The 17,246-nt window shown below is 36.4% G+C and overlaps 1 protein-coding gene across 1 annotated transcript in view; it reads left to right on the top strand.

Annotated features, from left to right (window-relative positions):
• LOC126248503 (conserved oligomeric Golgi complex subunit 2) overlaps positions 1–17,246 on the top strand; it is a 107,697-nt gene that overhangs the window by 36,480 nt on the left and 53,971 nt on the right. The window contains exon 7 of the mRNA XM_049949541.1: positions 12,476–12,643. Within this exon, the coding sequence (XP_049805498.1) occupies positions 12,476–12,643 (168 nt within the window). The remainder of the gene's footprint in view (positions 1–12,475; positions 12,644–17,246) is intronic.

A 17,246-nucleotide genomic window follows, 5' to 3' on the forward strand; every position in this document is an offset into this window, starting at 1 on the left:
AGATGAGCCAAAAATTATTTAATACATGGAATAGTTAATACACTGCAAGAAGACACATCAACAGGTAAATTCCGTATCTTCCTGTGTGCAATCTCTGGGATCTCTAGCTGTCACAAAATGTGCTATAAAACTGTGGGCTGCATAATTGTTACTGCAAAGAACTTGGATGACTTCATGTCTGATGTCCCCCTCCTCCCAACGTCTCCCCCAAGTCAATATATTATTAGATGAGTGGTCATAATTTTGTAGCTGATAAGTGCTCAACTGAAATGCTTAACTCGTTAAAATTTTCTTTGGAGCTATTCAAATTTATATTTGTATATATACTGGCTAGTGGGTAGCAGTTTCACCTACTTTTTAATTCTTTCTTTGTTGTCCTCGGTGTTGACGTACTGCGTTGCCACACTGGCTGAAAAATTTGGGTTTTTAATGTGGACACTGACTACTGTAAATAATGTAGCCAACAGGTACACATTTGTGTTTCCCTGTAGTTTACTTTCACTTTGCAACCCCCCCCCCCCCCCCCCCCCCCAATAATACACAGTTATAGATGTATGGCCAGTGTACATTTCTTTAAACTTTTCATAAGCCTCATTAATAGTTTGCAGGCTAACCGCCACATACTGCTACAATAGTTTTCTGTTGAACATCTATGAGCAATAAAAACATAACCACATAGTTCACAGTCCTTCAAATAAGTTGAACAGTCACTGTCATTTCTTTAACACATGGCCTATTGGTGAAACACTTATTTCACTGTTGATACGTTGTTTTCATTCTAAGCAACATAGGTTCCTTGACTGAAATTCGGCCATGGACTAACTGTCTTGTGACCAAAAATTGGGCCCTTATATATCATCACAATAATAGGTACTGAAACTACACATTGTTCAAAGTTTAATTTACAGAAATTACAATTAAAACTTAACTCATTAAATTAACTGAATCCATTGAAAAATTGGTTCCTTTTAACAGTTTCTTGTGCTATGAGGGTTAAGCCGAATTATTTGTTTAAATCATGAAATTAACATATATAATTATGTAAACAATACTTTTGAGAAAACTGTTAATTACTTTGGAATTAATTAAGGTCTGGCTTTGCTAATATGTTTTTGAATAGAGCCAAATAAATACTTTAAGAATACTATTAGTTGTTCCTCCAAATGTTTATAACTAGTACACAGTTTATATCTGTATATACATCAAATAGAATTTAACTTACTAAACAATCACTGATTTCTCTCTATAATAAAAGATACTAACTAGGAATAGTCTAAATAAATTATAAAATCAATTACATACATAAAACTAAGCACAAAATTAGATCTGGTGTTGTATTCTTTAAAACTGAGGGCCAACGTTTCTCCATTATGAAAATATAGATTATACTCATGTATGTTAATGGTAATTAGTTCAAAAATGAAAAAAACAATTTTAGTAGGCAGATGGCAAAAGCAAGAGGGGAATTAAATATATTCCAGTTTGCTTCTTCTCTAGCAATTCAGTGAAAACTGTTGACACATATCATTAGACATAGATTCCACAAATGATATAAATCTCTTTATTTAAATTTTCACTTTGTGACTGTGCTGCCCACCCATTCCATTCACAAAAGTCTCTGTTTTCATACATTACACATACATAGCTACATATGCCATCTGAGGGCTCTCAGCCACTAATGGCTAGGTTAAGGTTTGTTGAACTTGGGGTTCCTGTGCTGCAGGCTGAACAGTTCCGCAAGTCATCTGTTACCGTTAAACAGTGTATACTTCTGAGCATCTGTTGACTTGAAAAGTGGAATATTGTACATGAGTAGAATTGTGTGTGTGTGTGTGTGTGTGTGTGTGTGTGTGTGTGTGTGTGTGTTAGAGAGGGAGAGAGCGGGGGTGGGGGGAAAGTAATTTCTTCTTCTCATTCTTCACTTCATGTATAAGGCAAATTTCTGTTATGGTGCTCCATCTCGTGTATGGTCATCCTGCATCATTTCTTCTTCACTTCATTCATAATTGAGAACCTTTTCAGGAACTCTTTCTGTAACCATATGATCTACATTTTCCTTCAGTTTTTATTTTAAGTCATATATTCCTTAATCTTTCCTTATATCTTCTTTTCTTGTACAATCTTCCCTTGTACATCCTTCTGCTCATCTTAGAAATCTCATTTCTGGAGCCTGTATTGTACTTTCTTTGTGTCTTGTCCATGTTTCACTTCCATAAATAAGTGTTAGTAATGCTATGTTTAATAAAACTTCCGCTGGGTTTCTTTCTTGGCTTTATTTTGCAAACATTTTATGATCATTACACATGTAGAAGTAAATTTATTTAATTTTTGGTCCATGTCGTGGGTATATTAGTAAGCAACATCACATCCTAGATATTTAAAATGTTTTAACTTACTCCGAGATTTTATTATCTAAAACTATTTTAGATCTTACTGGTTGTCTGCACTGAAATACCATTACTTTCATTTTATCTACAGCTTTCTCCCATCCCCTGCTTTTTCTCTTACGACTCCCCCACCCATTCTCTTCCTCCAGTCCCTGTACATGACTTTTTACAGCAGAGTGCAAGAACACACATGTTGGTAACTCTAAAACTGCCACTGCGTTATTTGATTTTGATGAAACTTGTCAAAATGGAAAACAAATTACTATGTCAAAAAGCTGCTGAACTCTTAATATGTCATGACAGGTGAATGAGGATTCTGTTATATTAAGGTCAATGGCTGTGCACTATGTACCAGCAGGTAGTATCGCTTGCTGCTGATTGCAGTTTATCATTCTTCAATATTTCTGCTCATGTTGGTCATGACCCACAAGTGCCGTATAAATATGGAATCAGTAGATCCTTGAGGGCTGTAGTCAGTGCCATGCACAGTATCGATGGCCACAAGTAATTAGTGCCCAAGAGGAAGGACACAGTTTTCACTCGGTGATGCATGATCACACAGCCACATCCTGTTCCTTGGCTCAGGAAATGGACCCATCAACAACATTTTATTTTCAGATGAATCCCAGTTCTGAATACAGCACCATGAGGGACACATGTGTATGCGGAGGCTCGGAGAAGACCGAACATTGCCAGATTGCATTTGTCACTGTATGGGCTGGCAGCCAGTGTGATGGTATGGGATTTCATAGGGTACACAGATAGATGGTAATTTGGACATCAGTCATTACATTTCTGATATACTAAGGTCAATGGCTGTGCACTGTCAACAATATTACTTGAGAGACTGCATGTTGCCTGTGCTGTTGCAACCTGCCTCAGTGTGGATGGTGTTTGGCTGTTGTCCTGAGTGGCATGTTCTGCAGGTGTGTCACCTTCTGAAAACATCAGGTCACAGAATGCCGAGAGACTGGCCTGCCATTACTCACTGGCCATTATGATTGATGAACTCCGACATCGAGTTGATGCAGTATGGAATGATATACCTGTATCTGTCATCCAGACTCAGTTCACTGAATGCCCAGCTGAGTTATTTCACTGGTCATGGGGTCTAGTGTGATGTCTTTGACACTCCAAATGAAATGGAATGTACTGTTGTCAGTTGATACTGGCATCCAAATAATGAAGATAGTTTACATGCTTAGTTCTCCCCAGAAAATAATGGAAACGATGGCTTTTAATAACAGTTACAGGTCAGATGTTTTTCATAGTGCCTATATTGTTATGAAGATAGGGAATCTCTGAAAAGTGCCTAACCAAGGCTTGGAATCAGTAGCCATGCCTTTCAAGGCAGCTAGGTAGCTTTCTAGTGGAAAAACAAAGATGAATAGTCAATGTTGTTGAGGTGCATAACATACTTAATTTCATTACTTGCTATGGCACAATAGGGACTAAAACAGAAGAGTTAACGGAAAGATGAGCACATGTGGGGAGTTACAGTGCTAAAATCATTATGAACAAAAATTGTATGCTAAGAAAAGCCACAGTATTTATTTAACCTTTATTTCATTACCCAAAAGAAAATATCACAATCTTTCAATACTTCATAACCCTGAATGTTGAGCCAAACTGGCAATAGTCAGAAAGCAGTCAACATGTTAGAGATGCTTGCTGAAAAATTACTGGAGCTTTAAGGACAGTTCAAAGGATCTTAGACCATCTACAGTAAATTTTTTGCATGTAATTTGAGTAGCAGATAAAACTGTTTTAAACAGAATGAAAAAGCTCAGTGGTTCACTGCTGTTAACACATTGTTTACAAACATTTAATAATGCACTTAAAATTGTTGTTCTCAGTCAAGTACTTGGATCACAAACTTTTTCACTACCCACTTCTGTGTAACTGAAATCAGTTGGCACCATTTATCTGATCCCATCAAAGTAATCAGTAACAGCATGTTCTTGGTACTTACTGACACTCTATCATAAAATAGGTGTTAAGTGAACATAATTCCTTTACAAATGTTTCTAATGTTACATTTATCGAGAATGAAAAATTAATATCTCTGAAAACATGGCTATGGAAAATCATAAACTTTTTGCTGCAAGCTAGGGTGTGAGCATGGATGCTACTCACATCTCTTCCACACACTCTTCCTTACTGTGCAGCCTGCCGTTGGTGGTGTAGTGAAATATGCCAACTGAGGTATTGATTATACAGAATTGATCTTGGTGATGGAGTAGATTCTGCCCTGGCATTAATGGTTTTCCTTTGTCAGTACAGCTTTGACAGAAGATAGGCAGCTGCAAAGTGTGTCAGGTTTTGGCATACAGGATCAACTATGCCGAAAATGGTAGTGTATTGATAGCCAATAGATTTTACACATCTGATGTTTATTGAGGGAGCATCAAAAAGTAGAGGGCATACCCATATCATCCAACCCATTCCGTTGCTCTTCCTACATTGTCAGGGAAACATTTTCTTCTAGCAGGGAGATGTCCATGCACACATATTTTGCATTAGGCAACAAACTCTTTCCCTCCCATGAGACACAGCCTTATTGAAGGCACCTTCAGTGACGGGTGGGAGTGACTGCAAGCTCCAGTGAAGTTGACGACTATAGGACTATACCAGTAGCATAGCAATTGTCAAGGTCACCCAAGCCAGACAGGCCTGGACAGAGGAATGAAATGAATCATGTCTCACACAGGGCAGGGGGGGGGGGGGGGGGTTTGATAGGCATTGGGAAACCATCATTGTAGGGGAGTAAACCCCAAGGGAAAATGCTGGTCCTCCAGATTGGGGGTTGGGCGAGGGGCTAACAATCTCATCTCATAAAATGGAATTTTTGCAGATACCACACATTGGTCTCAGAAGGTTACAGATACAGTATGATGATGTGTGATGAAGCAGGCTGGGATATTTTTAATTCCCCTCTTGTTTCACCATCTGCCTACTTAAATTTGTTTTTTTAATTTTCAACTAATGATCATTAACATACTTGAATGTAATCTGTATTTTCATAAAATAGAAAGGTTGGCCCTCAGTTTTAAAGACTATAACACCAGATCTAATTTTGTGCTTAGTTTTAGATATGTAATTGATTTTCTAATTTATTTTGACTATTCCTGGTTAGTATCTTTTATTATAGGGTGAAATCACTAATTATTTTGTAACTCAAAATTCTGTTGTTGACATATAAACAAATATAAATTCTGTAATAATTATAAACATTTGGAAGACAACATACTAGTAATCTTAAAGTATCTATTTAGCTCTCTTCAAAAACATGTTAGCAAAGCCAGCCCATAATTAATTACAAAGTAATTAACAGTTTTGTCAAAAGTGTTGTTTGCATAACTATATTTGTTAATTTCATGATTTAAACAAATAATTCGGCCTAACTCTCGTAGTAGATGAAACTGTTAACAAGACAGAATTTTTCAATCTATTCAGTTAATTTAAAGAGTTAAGCTTTAATTGTAATTTCTGTAAATTTAACTTCAAACAATGTATAGTTTCAGTACCTATTATTGTGAAGATATATAAGGGCCCAATATTTGGTCCTGAGACAGTCAGTCCACGGCCAAGTTTCAGACAAGAAACCTGTGTTGGTTAGAACAACAACAATGCTTCAAATTGACTGTGGAATAAGTGTTAAACAATTAGGCCATGTGTAAAAACAGTAACAGTGTCTGCTCCACCTTTCTATTCTTCAAGAACTGTGAACTTTGTGGTTAGGCTTTGCTGTTCGTAGATGTTCAACAGGGAACTATTGTAGCAGTATGTGGAGGTTTGCCTGCAAACTATTAATGAGGCTTATCCACAGTTAAACAATAGCACACTGGCCATATAGCTGTGTATTATTAGGTGCTTGTGAACAGTGAAATGAAAGTACTGTGCAACGCAACTGTGCACCTGTCGGCTTCATTATTTACAGTAGTCAATATCAGAATCCACAACCCAATTTTCAGCCAGTGTAGCAACGCAGTACGTCGACACAGAGGACAAGAAATGAAGAAATAAATAAAGCAGGCAGAACTGCTACGCCTGGTGAGGAAAAAGGTTAAGGAGAAGGAAAATGGATATTATGTTAGCCATGTGGAATGTGAGGACATTTAAGAGACCTGGCAAATGGCAAGAAATTAGAGAAGAAGTGGATAAGTATAGAGGAAAAATAGTGGCACCACAAGAAACATGATGGAAGGAACAGGGAGTGATAGTATCGGGGTAACATATACTCAGTGGTGGCTGCTGTGTAAGAGCAAAATAGCATGCGAACACTCTAACTTTCAACACCTTGTGGATTTATTGATTATTTTTCTTTGAATGCTGTTAAAAATAACATAGATGCTTCAACATGAAAGATATGGCACCTAAATCTACCATGCTATTGCTCCTATAGACTCCGTGAAACTTGGCAACAGGGTCATGATCATACCTTCAGTTGTGCATGTTTTAAGGAGCTTTTGCACATGCGCAACTCACATGGTGTAATCACCTTATGGGCCAAATACATACAGGTTTGATAAACAATGTGCACTGTTCACGATGTGCACTTCTAGCCCTTGCCACTCAACTAGAGGTTTACTTCAGTGCCAATGGGTGGCAGTATGCTGTAACAGACTTTTATCCCCGTTTGCTTGACATAAATTCTGCTAGATGATAGCACACTCTTCAGATATGCTAATTCACTCACTATATACTGTAGTAAAATTACATCAAATGTCAGTATATGTTAAAGTTGTACCAACAGTAAACCTAGTTTATGGGTTTCTGAATGAGTTATAGTATATTAACTTATGAATTTTATCATCAGTAATGCATCTGAGGCACTGACAATGAAAACTCCCCCTCAGATTTAGTGCTAAGAGGGCCCAGTGAACAGCCCGTCAAAAACTGAACACAAATCAAGCATGAAAATAGGAAGAGGGTGTACTGAACTGTGAAAAAAAAAGCAAAATAGAAACAGTGAATTGCCCAAGGACAAGAAGTGCAGTTATAGAAAAAGTGAGCAGAGCAGTGACATCATGGTTAAGTGCTTACAGGTTGGACTGCAACGCGGTCGACCCTTGTTCGAAACTCTGTCATGCCAATTTTTTTCTGCTGTATTCAAATTTGTGTCTGTGTCATGATGTGATGTCTGTTTGCAACAGCAAGGTGAAAGGATGCGACCAGTAATGACAATTGATTCTGGATTCTGCACAACTCCTCTATTAGCAACCCAAAGTAAGTGGCTGTCAAGTGGGAACCACAAACGTTTGATGACAAGGCAACAAGTCAACCAAATCCTCCACTGCAAAACATGTCTGGTTTGTCATACATGGCATTAGTGACACTATTTGTGTCATATGGTGGGAATCTCTTACCGATGCACCTAATTTGTAGCCTGGTGAGTGAGTGAGATATGCCTCCTTGCCCAATTTAGGTGTTCATGTGAATGTGATCAGGGGAAATGATGAAAAAATGATAGTTTTTCACATAAGCTGCAACAAATGTACACAGCAGTTTCACGATCACACAGTTTCTCTGTGCTATGTAACATATGTTTTTATTGGTTTTGAAGTTGCGTTCCGTTTTGGAAGTTTTGACTGTTGAATTCATTTGTTGTAATATAGTTGACACCCATTTATTTTTTATGTTCATTTCTGTGAGATGTCTATGTGGTAGCTCGCGTGCTCTCACAATTCTCACATTTACTTACAATGTTAAAATATTTTTACCACATGACTCATATTCTATATCGAGTCTATAGTATGACAACTGCTAATACTACAAAAAGACAACAAACATTTCAGTGACTGGATGGACAGTTCACAATGTTATGAAAAAAAATGTAATTGCCATGAGGTAGTTTTGAACATGGCTCGCACGCCAAACAGTCTATCACTGTGACCACTTAACCACGATGCCGCGACTGTTTTCTTTCATTCAATATTGCACTTGTTAAGCTTGAATCATTTACTGTTCCTATTTTTCCACAGTTCACTACAATGTCTTCTTGTTTTCATGCTTGATCTGTGTTCAATTTTTGGCTAGCTATCCACCGGGCCATCTTACCACTAAATCTGAGTGGGGTGCGATGGGGAGTTTCCCTTGTCAGAATCATAAGGGCCTAAAGTACATCACCGTTGATTGTGAGAGTGTAGCATTTATTCTTGCTTTTGAAATCTGTCGATCTTATGGTGAGTCAGGTTTATCTGCGCTGTAGGCCCACATTGCATATATGAAAATTCATGAAAAGCTATATCACTGGTTTCTCTGATATTTGCGTAAATGTGTGATTGATGATAATGTGCTGTAGGCCCTTATGAATCTGAAAACCTCATTTGTATTCTCGTCAATTGACCATGTTGGTAGACGTTACTACACGAGTTTCATCATTTCGACAAACGGCACTTTGTGTTTGGAGTTGGTTATTTTACTGTGCGGGAATCAGCTTTCATGCGCAGTTTAAACATGAACTATGTTGAATCTATATTAAATGCTACCAGAAAAGTAAAGCTGTGAGGATGGGTCGTGAGTTGTGCTTGAGTAGCTCAGTCGGCAGAGAACTTACCCATGAAAGGCAAAGTTCCCGAGTTCGAGTCTCAGTCTGGCACACAGGTTTAATCTGCCAGGAAGTTTCATATCAACATACACTTTGCTGCAGCGTGAAAATCTCATTCTGAGAACAGAAAAGTAAATTACCAAGAAAAGTTAGCCGCAAAGGAACTAGAGCCTCCAAGAACAGATCTGTTGATTGAGAGAGTGACGAAATCAAATAAGTGTGACTAAAAGTGAACAAGGAAAGTATACTGTTAGCACAGGTTGCAGTGTGGGTGCAGCATAAGAATATCTAATTTTCAGTCCAGAGGTAAATTCGTGATCTGATACATCTCTTAGGGATCTTGTACATTTGTCCAAAAAAATGGAAAAGCGTGAAAACTCCCACTTCCACAAAAAATGCAAAATGGAGAGTTTCAAAAGCTTACACATTATTTCATTATTGCCCTAAACCATACTTAATCATGTACAAAACAACAAAATTCCACAAAAACAATTCTTTCTTGTGTCAGATAAGTTCTACATATTATTATTATTATTATTATTATTATTATTGGCAATGGCTGTAGTTGTATAAATTTGTTGGTAAGTGAAATTGTTGTACAGCAGATGCTATTAATTTCACACTCTGAGACTGATCTGAATCTAAAAATTTGTGAACATCCATAATGTATGTTCACAAGCCGCCACTGCATATACTGATGTGTAGTGGAGAACGTAAAGGGCCATCATGGTACTGGCTTTCTTATGCATTGTGCAGTGAAGGCAGATGTAATTAGTTTCACAGCAATTTGTGATAGGATGTGCCCTTTTAGACCAGGGGCAAAAATTTTTTAATGTTACAATGATTTCTACTACAGAGGATGCAGATGAAGATGAGAAGGATGCTTTTTACTCCAAACTGGGGGAGGAAATGAGTAAAGTTCAAAGTTGTGATGTGAAAATGATACATGGGAATCTGAATGCAAAAATAGCAAAATAAGAAGTGTATAGAAACATAAAAGAAGAAGAAAGCCAGCATGAAGTCAGTAATGATAACAGACTAAGGCTGATAGACTTTGGCAGAGGGAAGAGGATGATGATAATGATAAAAAGCACATGAAATCCAATGCCAGATATTATGAAGTGCAGTTGGGTATCCCTGGACAGAGTTACGAGAAACCATATAGGCCATGTAATTATAGATAAATGGCACACATCAGACATTATGGAAGTTCGTAGCTGTAGAGGGGAATCTGAGACACAGATCATTACTTAGTGTGAATCAGATATAGACAGGAGATAGAGCTGGTGAGAAACAGAAAGGGTAGGGGAAAAGTGAAATACAATACAGAAAGTCTTCAAATTAAAGAAAAGTAAGAAGAATACAAGAATAAATAAGAAGTGCTTTTTATGAAAAGGAAGAACATGGAAGATAGGGGGACATGGAAACTAAATGTGGGATGCTAAAACAGCCATCAGTGTAGACGTGGAGGGTAGAATACAAAAAACAGTAAAATGGATCAAATGGGGAGTGTTCACTGGTGTCCAAGAGATAAATCAAGCAAGGCAAAGAATACTGGGAAAAGAAAAAAAAGAAAAAGAAAAAAGGCTAGCTGCAGAAGAATATTGAAAGCAGAAGAAAAGAACGGATAAGTTATGCAGGGTGACAGAAAGGCAATATGAAAGGAGGAAGATAAAGCAGTTTGACAAAATGAGGGAAAATAATGAGATATGAAAGTTCTATGAATGATCTAGAGAACTGAAGAGAGAACTCCAACTGAGAGCAGTCTTGTGTAAGGATGAAGATGGTAACCTAATTCTAGATAAAAGGAAAGCTTTGGACAGAGAGAAAGCCTTGAATGAGGAATAGGAGGAACAGAATTTGAAATTGGAATTTGAAGTAGAAACAGAGGAGCAGGAAGTCAAACCACCAGACTTAGAGGGAGGGAATAATGCAATTAAAAACTTAAAAAATAATAAAGCAACATGAGAAGAATGCATAGAGGTTGATGATTGTCATGATTTGGCAAATTTAGATTATTTCAACTTCATGAGCACATGCACTCCTTGTCACTATAGCTGTCAGTCAATCTGAGGAAGGGAATTAGTGTGCACTATCTATCAGTGCATCATGTTAATGTCATTTTATGGATTATCATATTTAGCTGGTGGTGGTTCATGTTTTTTGAGGTGGAAATGGGGGACCAGCCTAGCATTCGTCTAAATTAGTGTGAAAAATTACCAGACCAGTGGCCTTTTGCCTGCTACATAGATTTGATTCAGATCTGACCCACCCAAATCCCTGTCTCTCGAGATAGTTTGCTGCACATTAAGCTATATGAGTCTAGTAGTGCTATGTTCCAATTCTTTTGCTTCCATTTTACTGTTGTTTTATTTCATTTTATGTTTTTCACAAAAATGTTTTATATGAAATTCAATGGGCAGTCTGTTTTTGTCAGAAGTGCTCAAAATGAGGATGTAGAACAAGATAATTTTCTGTAAGTTACCTCTTGTGTTATCAACAAAATAAAATAATTCTCTCACATGAAACAATGACATCCCTGCATCTTTGATAGCATATAGCTTCACAGAAAGAAACTAGATGAAGTTTGCCAATGAACTAGTTCAATTCAGTTAACTTTTTGTCCTTCACAAGATGACCAACTTCACAGCATTAATATTATTGATATTAAATCCAAATAATAAAGTGAAGGTAAATTTCTTCGGTCAGCTTTGTAGTAGTAAGACATACCTCATTGTTCAGTGATAATATATCACTTTAATATTCACTGTACGTGTTAAAACACACAGCAGGCTCTTTACACAGACTCCCTGTAAGCTGAAACATGTGCTAACAATTTCTAGAGAAATTGACTTCGAAATATTTTGGAAATTGGGAAGGAATGTAAAGTATAGGAAGTATTGTCTGTTCAAAGTTGCTGCCAATGGGATATTAATGAACTGAAACAGTAGAATGGAATGAACAAAAAATGTAAGTTGTATGTATAGCATTGCAGGAAGGTCTGCCGTAATTCATTTCCTCTATGAAAGCTACAAGATGTTGTATAGATAACACAAAATGTATATATTATAAAAGTTTTGCCACTTAACATGTTGAAAAAGAAAACATTGAGAAGTACATGTGAGTTAGTGAATTAACCTTTGTTCTTCTTTCTTAGTCATCTTTATGAAGAATGAATATATTTAGTGCATTCAAATGTTCAGTAACAACATTTTAATTTAATGAACTAACATCATATTTATGATGTCTTTTTCCTTGTATGATAATTAGTGCCATGTGCAAATAGTTTAATTTTATTTACCAGTCATAAATATTCACTGGCAATAACATTGTAAACTTCAGTTCATAAAAAGAATTATACATTAATATAATTACTTATTTTTATTGAAGAGTGCTAATGTGATAACTACAAAAGCCACACTTGTGGGGAGGCAGCGTAGAATATCACATAAGTTATTTTTCGGGTATACTAAGAAGATGTTTGTAAACAACAGATAAGATGGAATGAAATATTGTCATGACATGTGTTTTGTCACAGGTTTCAGGAGATTGGGGGTCCTGTGGAATTTATTTTAGGTGGTGACAGAAATCTTGCATTTTCAACAGCAAATAACTCCAGTTTGAAACTTGTGGCATCTGAAACAGTTTGGAACAACATTAACAGGTGTTGGTCTGATGGCATTTTTCTGAAGCAACTAACACACAAGTAAGAGCTCTCTTGATATAAAATCTGATCATGAAAGTGCCAACAACTTTTGAAAGGGAAGAAGAATAAGAACAAGGTGAATTTGCAAATTGTCATAGGAGTGGCTGTATCACTACACAGAAAATTTTGAACATTTATTTCTGTAAATCCTATCTTGGGGGAATTTTATTCTTTTACTTACATTTCTTTTTGCATGTAGTCATCAAATGATGACTTTTGAAAACATCATAGTATGTACATATAATATGTATAACATTTGTGTTCAAAGGTTTACTACATATTATAATTATGTACAAAGGTCACTGTGTAACATATATAACTTAAAAAATCATATCTGTGAACACACACATTTATTTACAAGAAAAGATTATAATTTTTTTTTAATTCCTGCCCAGGCATGCTCTTATGGATTCTAGCAATTTGTTATACAACACTGAGCCCCTGATATATGTTCTGGGATCTATTCTTTTTAATTTTGTTTTTGTCTGTAGTAACTGTGCTTACTACTTGTGTTGTAGATCGTAACATTTGGGTGTGCCACTCTGATGGTCTACAGAAAAAGTGATAAGTCTGTATACATCAAAGGAGTATACAGTTAGATATTTGTTTCGAATAAGAGCATCATGATAGGTCTCATGTATGCCAGACCACATAGCAGCTTAATAGCTCTCTTTAGTGGCACTAGTATTGTTCCAGTGTACTTCAGCAGCACAGCCCCATAGTTCTATCCCATAATTTATGAATCGGAAACTGACCCATAGAATGCTGTTTTCAGCATTGTGTTACCTACTGTTTTGGACAGCTGTCTATGCAAGTGTAATTCACTGCATATTTTACTGCATACATATTTAATACAGTTTTCCCATCAAAGATTACTGCATACATACATACATACATAACATAATTTTCCCATCAAATAATGCCATCCAAGTGCGGACCAAGGAATTTACAGTCTTTGTTGTCTGTGTATGAGATTCCACAAATATTTCCTTTACATCTGTGGCATGAGTTGCCTGCTTTGACCTTCTACAATTCTTACTTTGTAGTATTGATATTTACACCCTGGTTACAAAAATATTTAGTCACTTCAGATTTCCCATGTGTTGACGAATGAGTTACCTTCTCCTTGTTATCTCCATAAATCAACAGAGAAGTGTCATCAATATAAGTAATTACATGGGAATTTGTAAGTTGTACAATATCATTTAGACATACATGAGAAATAGAAATAGTCCCAGTTTTGACACTTACGATACATGCCACAGTTCTGTTTCTGGCATAGACTGTAAGTTGAATTTTCTCACCCTATTTTGATAGCTTATGTTCGTGCATTGTTTACAGTTTTAAGGTATGTAGGTAGGAGTAAAACAGATATGTGTCTGACATTGCGTGCCCTCAGTTTCTGAAAAAGCAGTGCATGGTTGACCAAATTGAATGCCTTTATAAGATCTAAAAATTTGCCCAATGTATTCTTCCCTTCATCTAGATAGCTATAGACTTTGTGCAAAAATCCTGTAACAGCTGTTATACTGCTGTGTTTTTTTAATCTGTGTTGGGTTTCTGAGCAGAGAAGGCACTAAGCTGTGCAAAAATCACTGACTCAGAAATCTCACTAAATGTGAGAATCAGTGATACTGGTCTGTAGTTTGATGCTTCCTCCTTTGATCCTTTTTTATAATTGGTCTGACTATGCTTCTTTTCAGTGCACTGGGAAACATAACTTCTTTGACACCACAATTGACAAGATCTATAATTGGTGTAACCAAAATGTTAACCCAGTATTTAATTAATTTACTGTGCAAGGACCATCCTAAACACTTGAGTGTAACTGTAGAATCATTTTGCTTATCTCTTGTTTTATTACTTCCTAAAATTTAAAGCCTTTATCTATCGTGTACCAATGTACAGAGTTGGTAAGTGGACCTGTGTTTAGAGTTATAGCACCAGTTAGCGAAATAAAGTGCCTGTTAGGAATACTATAAAAAGTAGTTACACCATGCTACCTCTTTTGTAGGACACTTCTCCAAGATACCCATATACTCCAGAATAGTTTTTTGATCTTCATGTCTGATATTCATTGATACCCATTTTGTGTTTTTACCTGTTTTACAATATTTGTTTATGAGGTGCCAGAAGGCATTTCATACATTTACTGGCTGTGCTGCTGTGCTGTTGATTGGACTTGTTTTCCAAGATTTAGGGGTTTTGATTTCTTGGTACTGATATTTTTTCTTTGAAAATATACATTACAGATGACTTACACAGTCTGTAGACATTATGGATATTCTGTGTGAACTTCACTAATATAGATGTTAGTTTTTTAATCTGACTCTTTTTTTCAGTTGATTGAGAGTCAAGTATGTTGTTATTATTTTAATTGGACAACAAGAGTCAAAATAGCTCAACAGAATTGTAAAGCATTCGTCACATTTACTATTTTCTCCTTCTTAGTGTCAGACACTGTCCCAGTTCTCTGTAGCTAGTATATTTTTGACTGTGATCATGTTTGTAGTGTTTAGGATTTGTTTATGCTGAATTAATTTTGTGATTTCTGGAGGACCGGCATTTAAGTAATCAGTTTGCTGGAAATAATAGTCAGAGTAATGGAATGATATGTTTCTGAACTTAACAGCATTTTTATCATATTTGCTGGTTATTAAATAGGGTATCCTGCTGGAAGCTATATGTGGTATCCTGATGTTTGAAGTTAGTACAAATCACCCTTTACCGTAAGGTCATTGGATTGAGTTTGGCCAACTATCCTATTAAGACTGGTGGGTGATAGATACTCATCAGTTTGTGCTTCATTGTGTTTTTTATGAAACCTTCAAGTGAACCTTCTCTACAATACTGTTCAAGAAATGTCAGTTATTTTACATTACTGTACTGCTTAACACAAAGGAGCATCCAACCTTCTTTCTGATGCTGCCTACAATAACTACTTACTAGGATTATCTGTCTAATTACTTATTTCATTGTGCTTTAAGCCATGTTCTGTTATTTCCAAAACATGGATTATATTGATCTATGAATGCGTACAACAACTGTAATTTATTTCTTAAGTGCTGTACGTGTAAACTTTTATAGTTAGAATTTTCTGTATAATGGCCGTCCTGTCTGATATCTTTCGTAAAAAGGCCCATGTTTGAAACGTGGGCACCATTTTAACTGTGCATTGCTTGTAGTGGACATGTGATGTTTGCCAATTTCTTTAAGAGTTTCTGTGTGCCAGTTACTTCCCAAGACAATTGAAATGAAGTCTATGTGCTGTGTGGAACCTGTGACTCATGTCACTAACATCACAACATTTTTTTTTGAAATGTTTGATTAATTTTGAAAACTGTTCATTAGCCACAACAATTTCTCTGTTTATGTATGACCAAGATGGTAAATCATGATGCAGAATGTTCGCAAAAACTAGGTTAGTATGAATCAGTTTGCTCAGGCAGTTCTTGATTCCCAGAAGGTTACGAAGTTTTCTTTGTGCACACATTATTAGAGATGCTGAACAGAGCAACAAAATTGTTTAATGGTAATTCATCAATTTCTATAGTGTTTGCAGCCTTGCTAACTTCTGATAAGCCCTATGCTTGACAAAAATTGTTGCCTTTGCAATTGCCACATCATAATACAAGATGCAATACTGTGTGTGTGGTTGCCTGTGAGAATCACAAGCTTCCCCAAATGATGAGTCGGAATAAATGAAACAGAAAGCAAATTTTGTAGTTTCTGAGAAAATAATGAATTAATCACAAACCTCTTCTGATTCTAAACAAGGAATCTATGGGTGTTGAAGCATGATTTTTAAGATTTTCTATTCCACATTATCCAGTCATATTTTATGTTTACTGAATATTACCTTCTTATTACTTTTCATTTTATATTCCATAATGCATATCTGTTGACTTGTCACTAACTTTCCTCTTGTAGTAGTACTCTCAATTTACAGTATATTCCTATTGGCAACAGTAACTCGAGAGTGTGTAGGTGGTGCTTCAGACAATACAGATGCAAACATAAATGCAGATGAGTGCCTCTTGCATAAATAGTGTATCTTCCCTGCAAATGAGAACTGTCTCAAGTTACCAGTACATAATATTCACTGTAAGTTTTTTGATCGTATTGTTTGCTTTAACTGTTTGGTAGGGGAGGAGGAATGAGACAAGTTGTCATAACAATAAACTGTGTGTGTCAGCTGCTAGGTGCCTGCAGCAATAAGACCAGTCAGCCACAGCTTCATTGTGTGTGGTATCCTTGTGTGGAAGATCATCATTTGACTTTCAGAGTAAATGCTGTTCTGGACTGACTACCCAGTCCTATGGTCCAGACAGCTCACTAATACTGGCATAATGCTGGATGTAACAAACTGTAATCACATTGGGGGAATTTTTCACCACCAAACTGTGATCAAAGTGATGATGTGATAATGAAAACCCCCTGCAACAGACCTACACAAGTAGCTGATAAAAGAGATCATACAGTGGCTATCACCTACACTTATGCAACAGTTGTAGCAGCTGCTGTACAAGAAGGAGCTAGGAGATAGAAAACAATTTCAATTCACACACAACCTTCACCTGTTGGTGGATTCAGAAGTGCTCAT

The sequence above is a fragment of the Schistocerca nitens genome, chromosome 3, assembly GCF_023898315.1.
Source record: "Schistocerca nitens isolate TAMUIC-IGC-003100 chromosome 3, iqSchNite1.1, whole genome shotgun sequence".
In the NCBI taxonomy this organism is placed as follows: Eukaryota; Metazoa; Arthropoda; class Insecta; order Orthoptera; family Acrididae; genus Schistocerca; species Schistocerca nitens.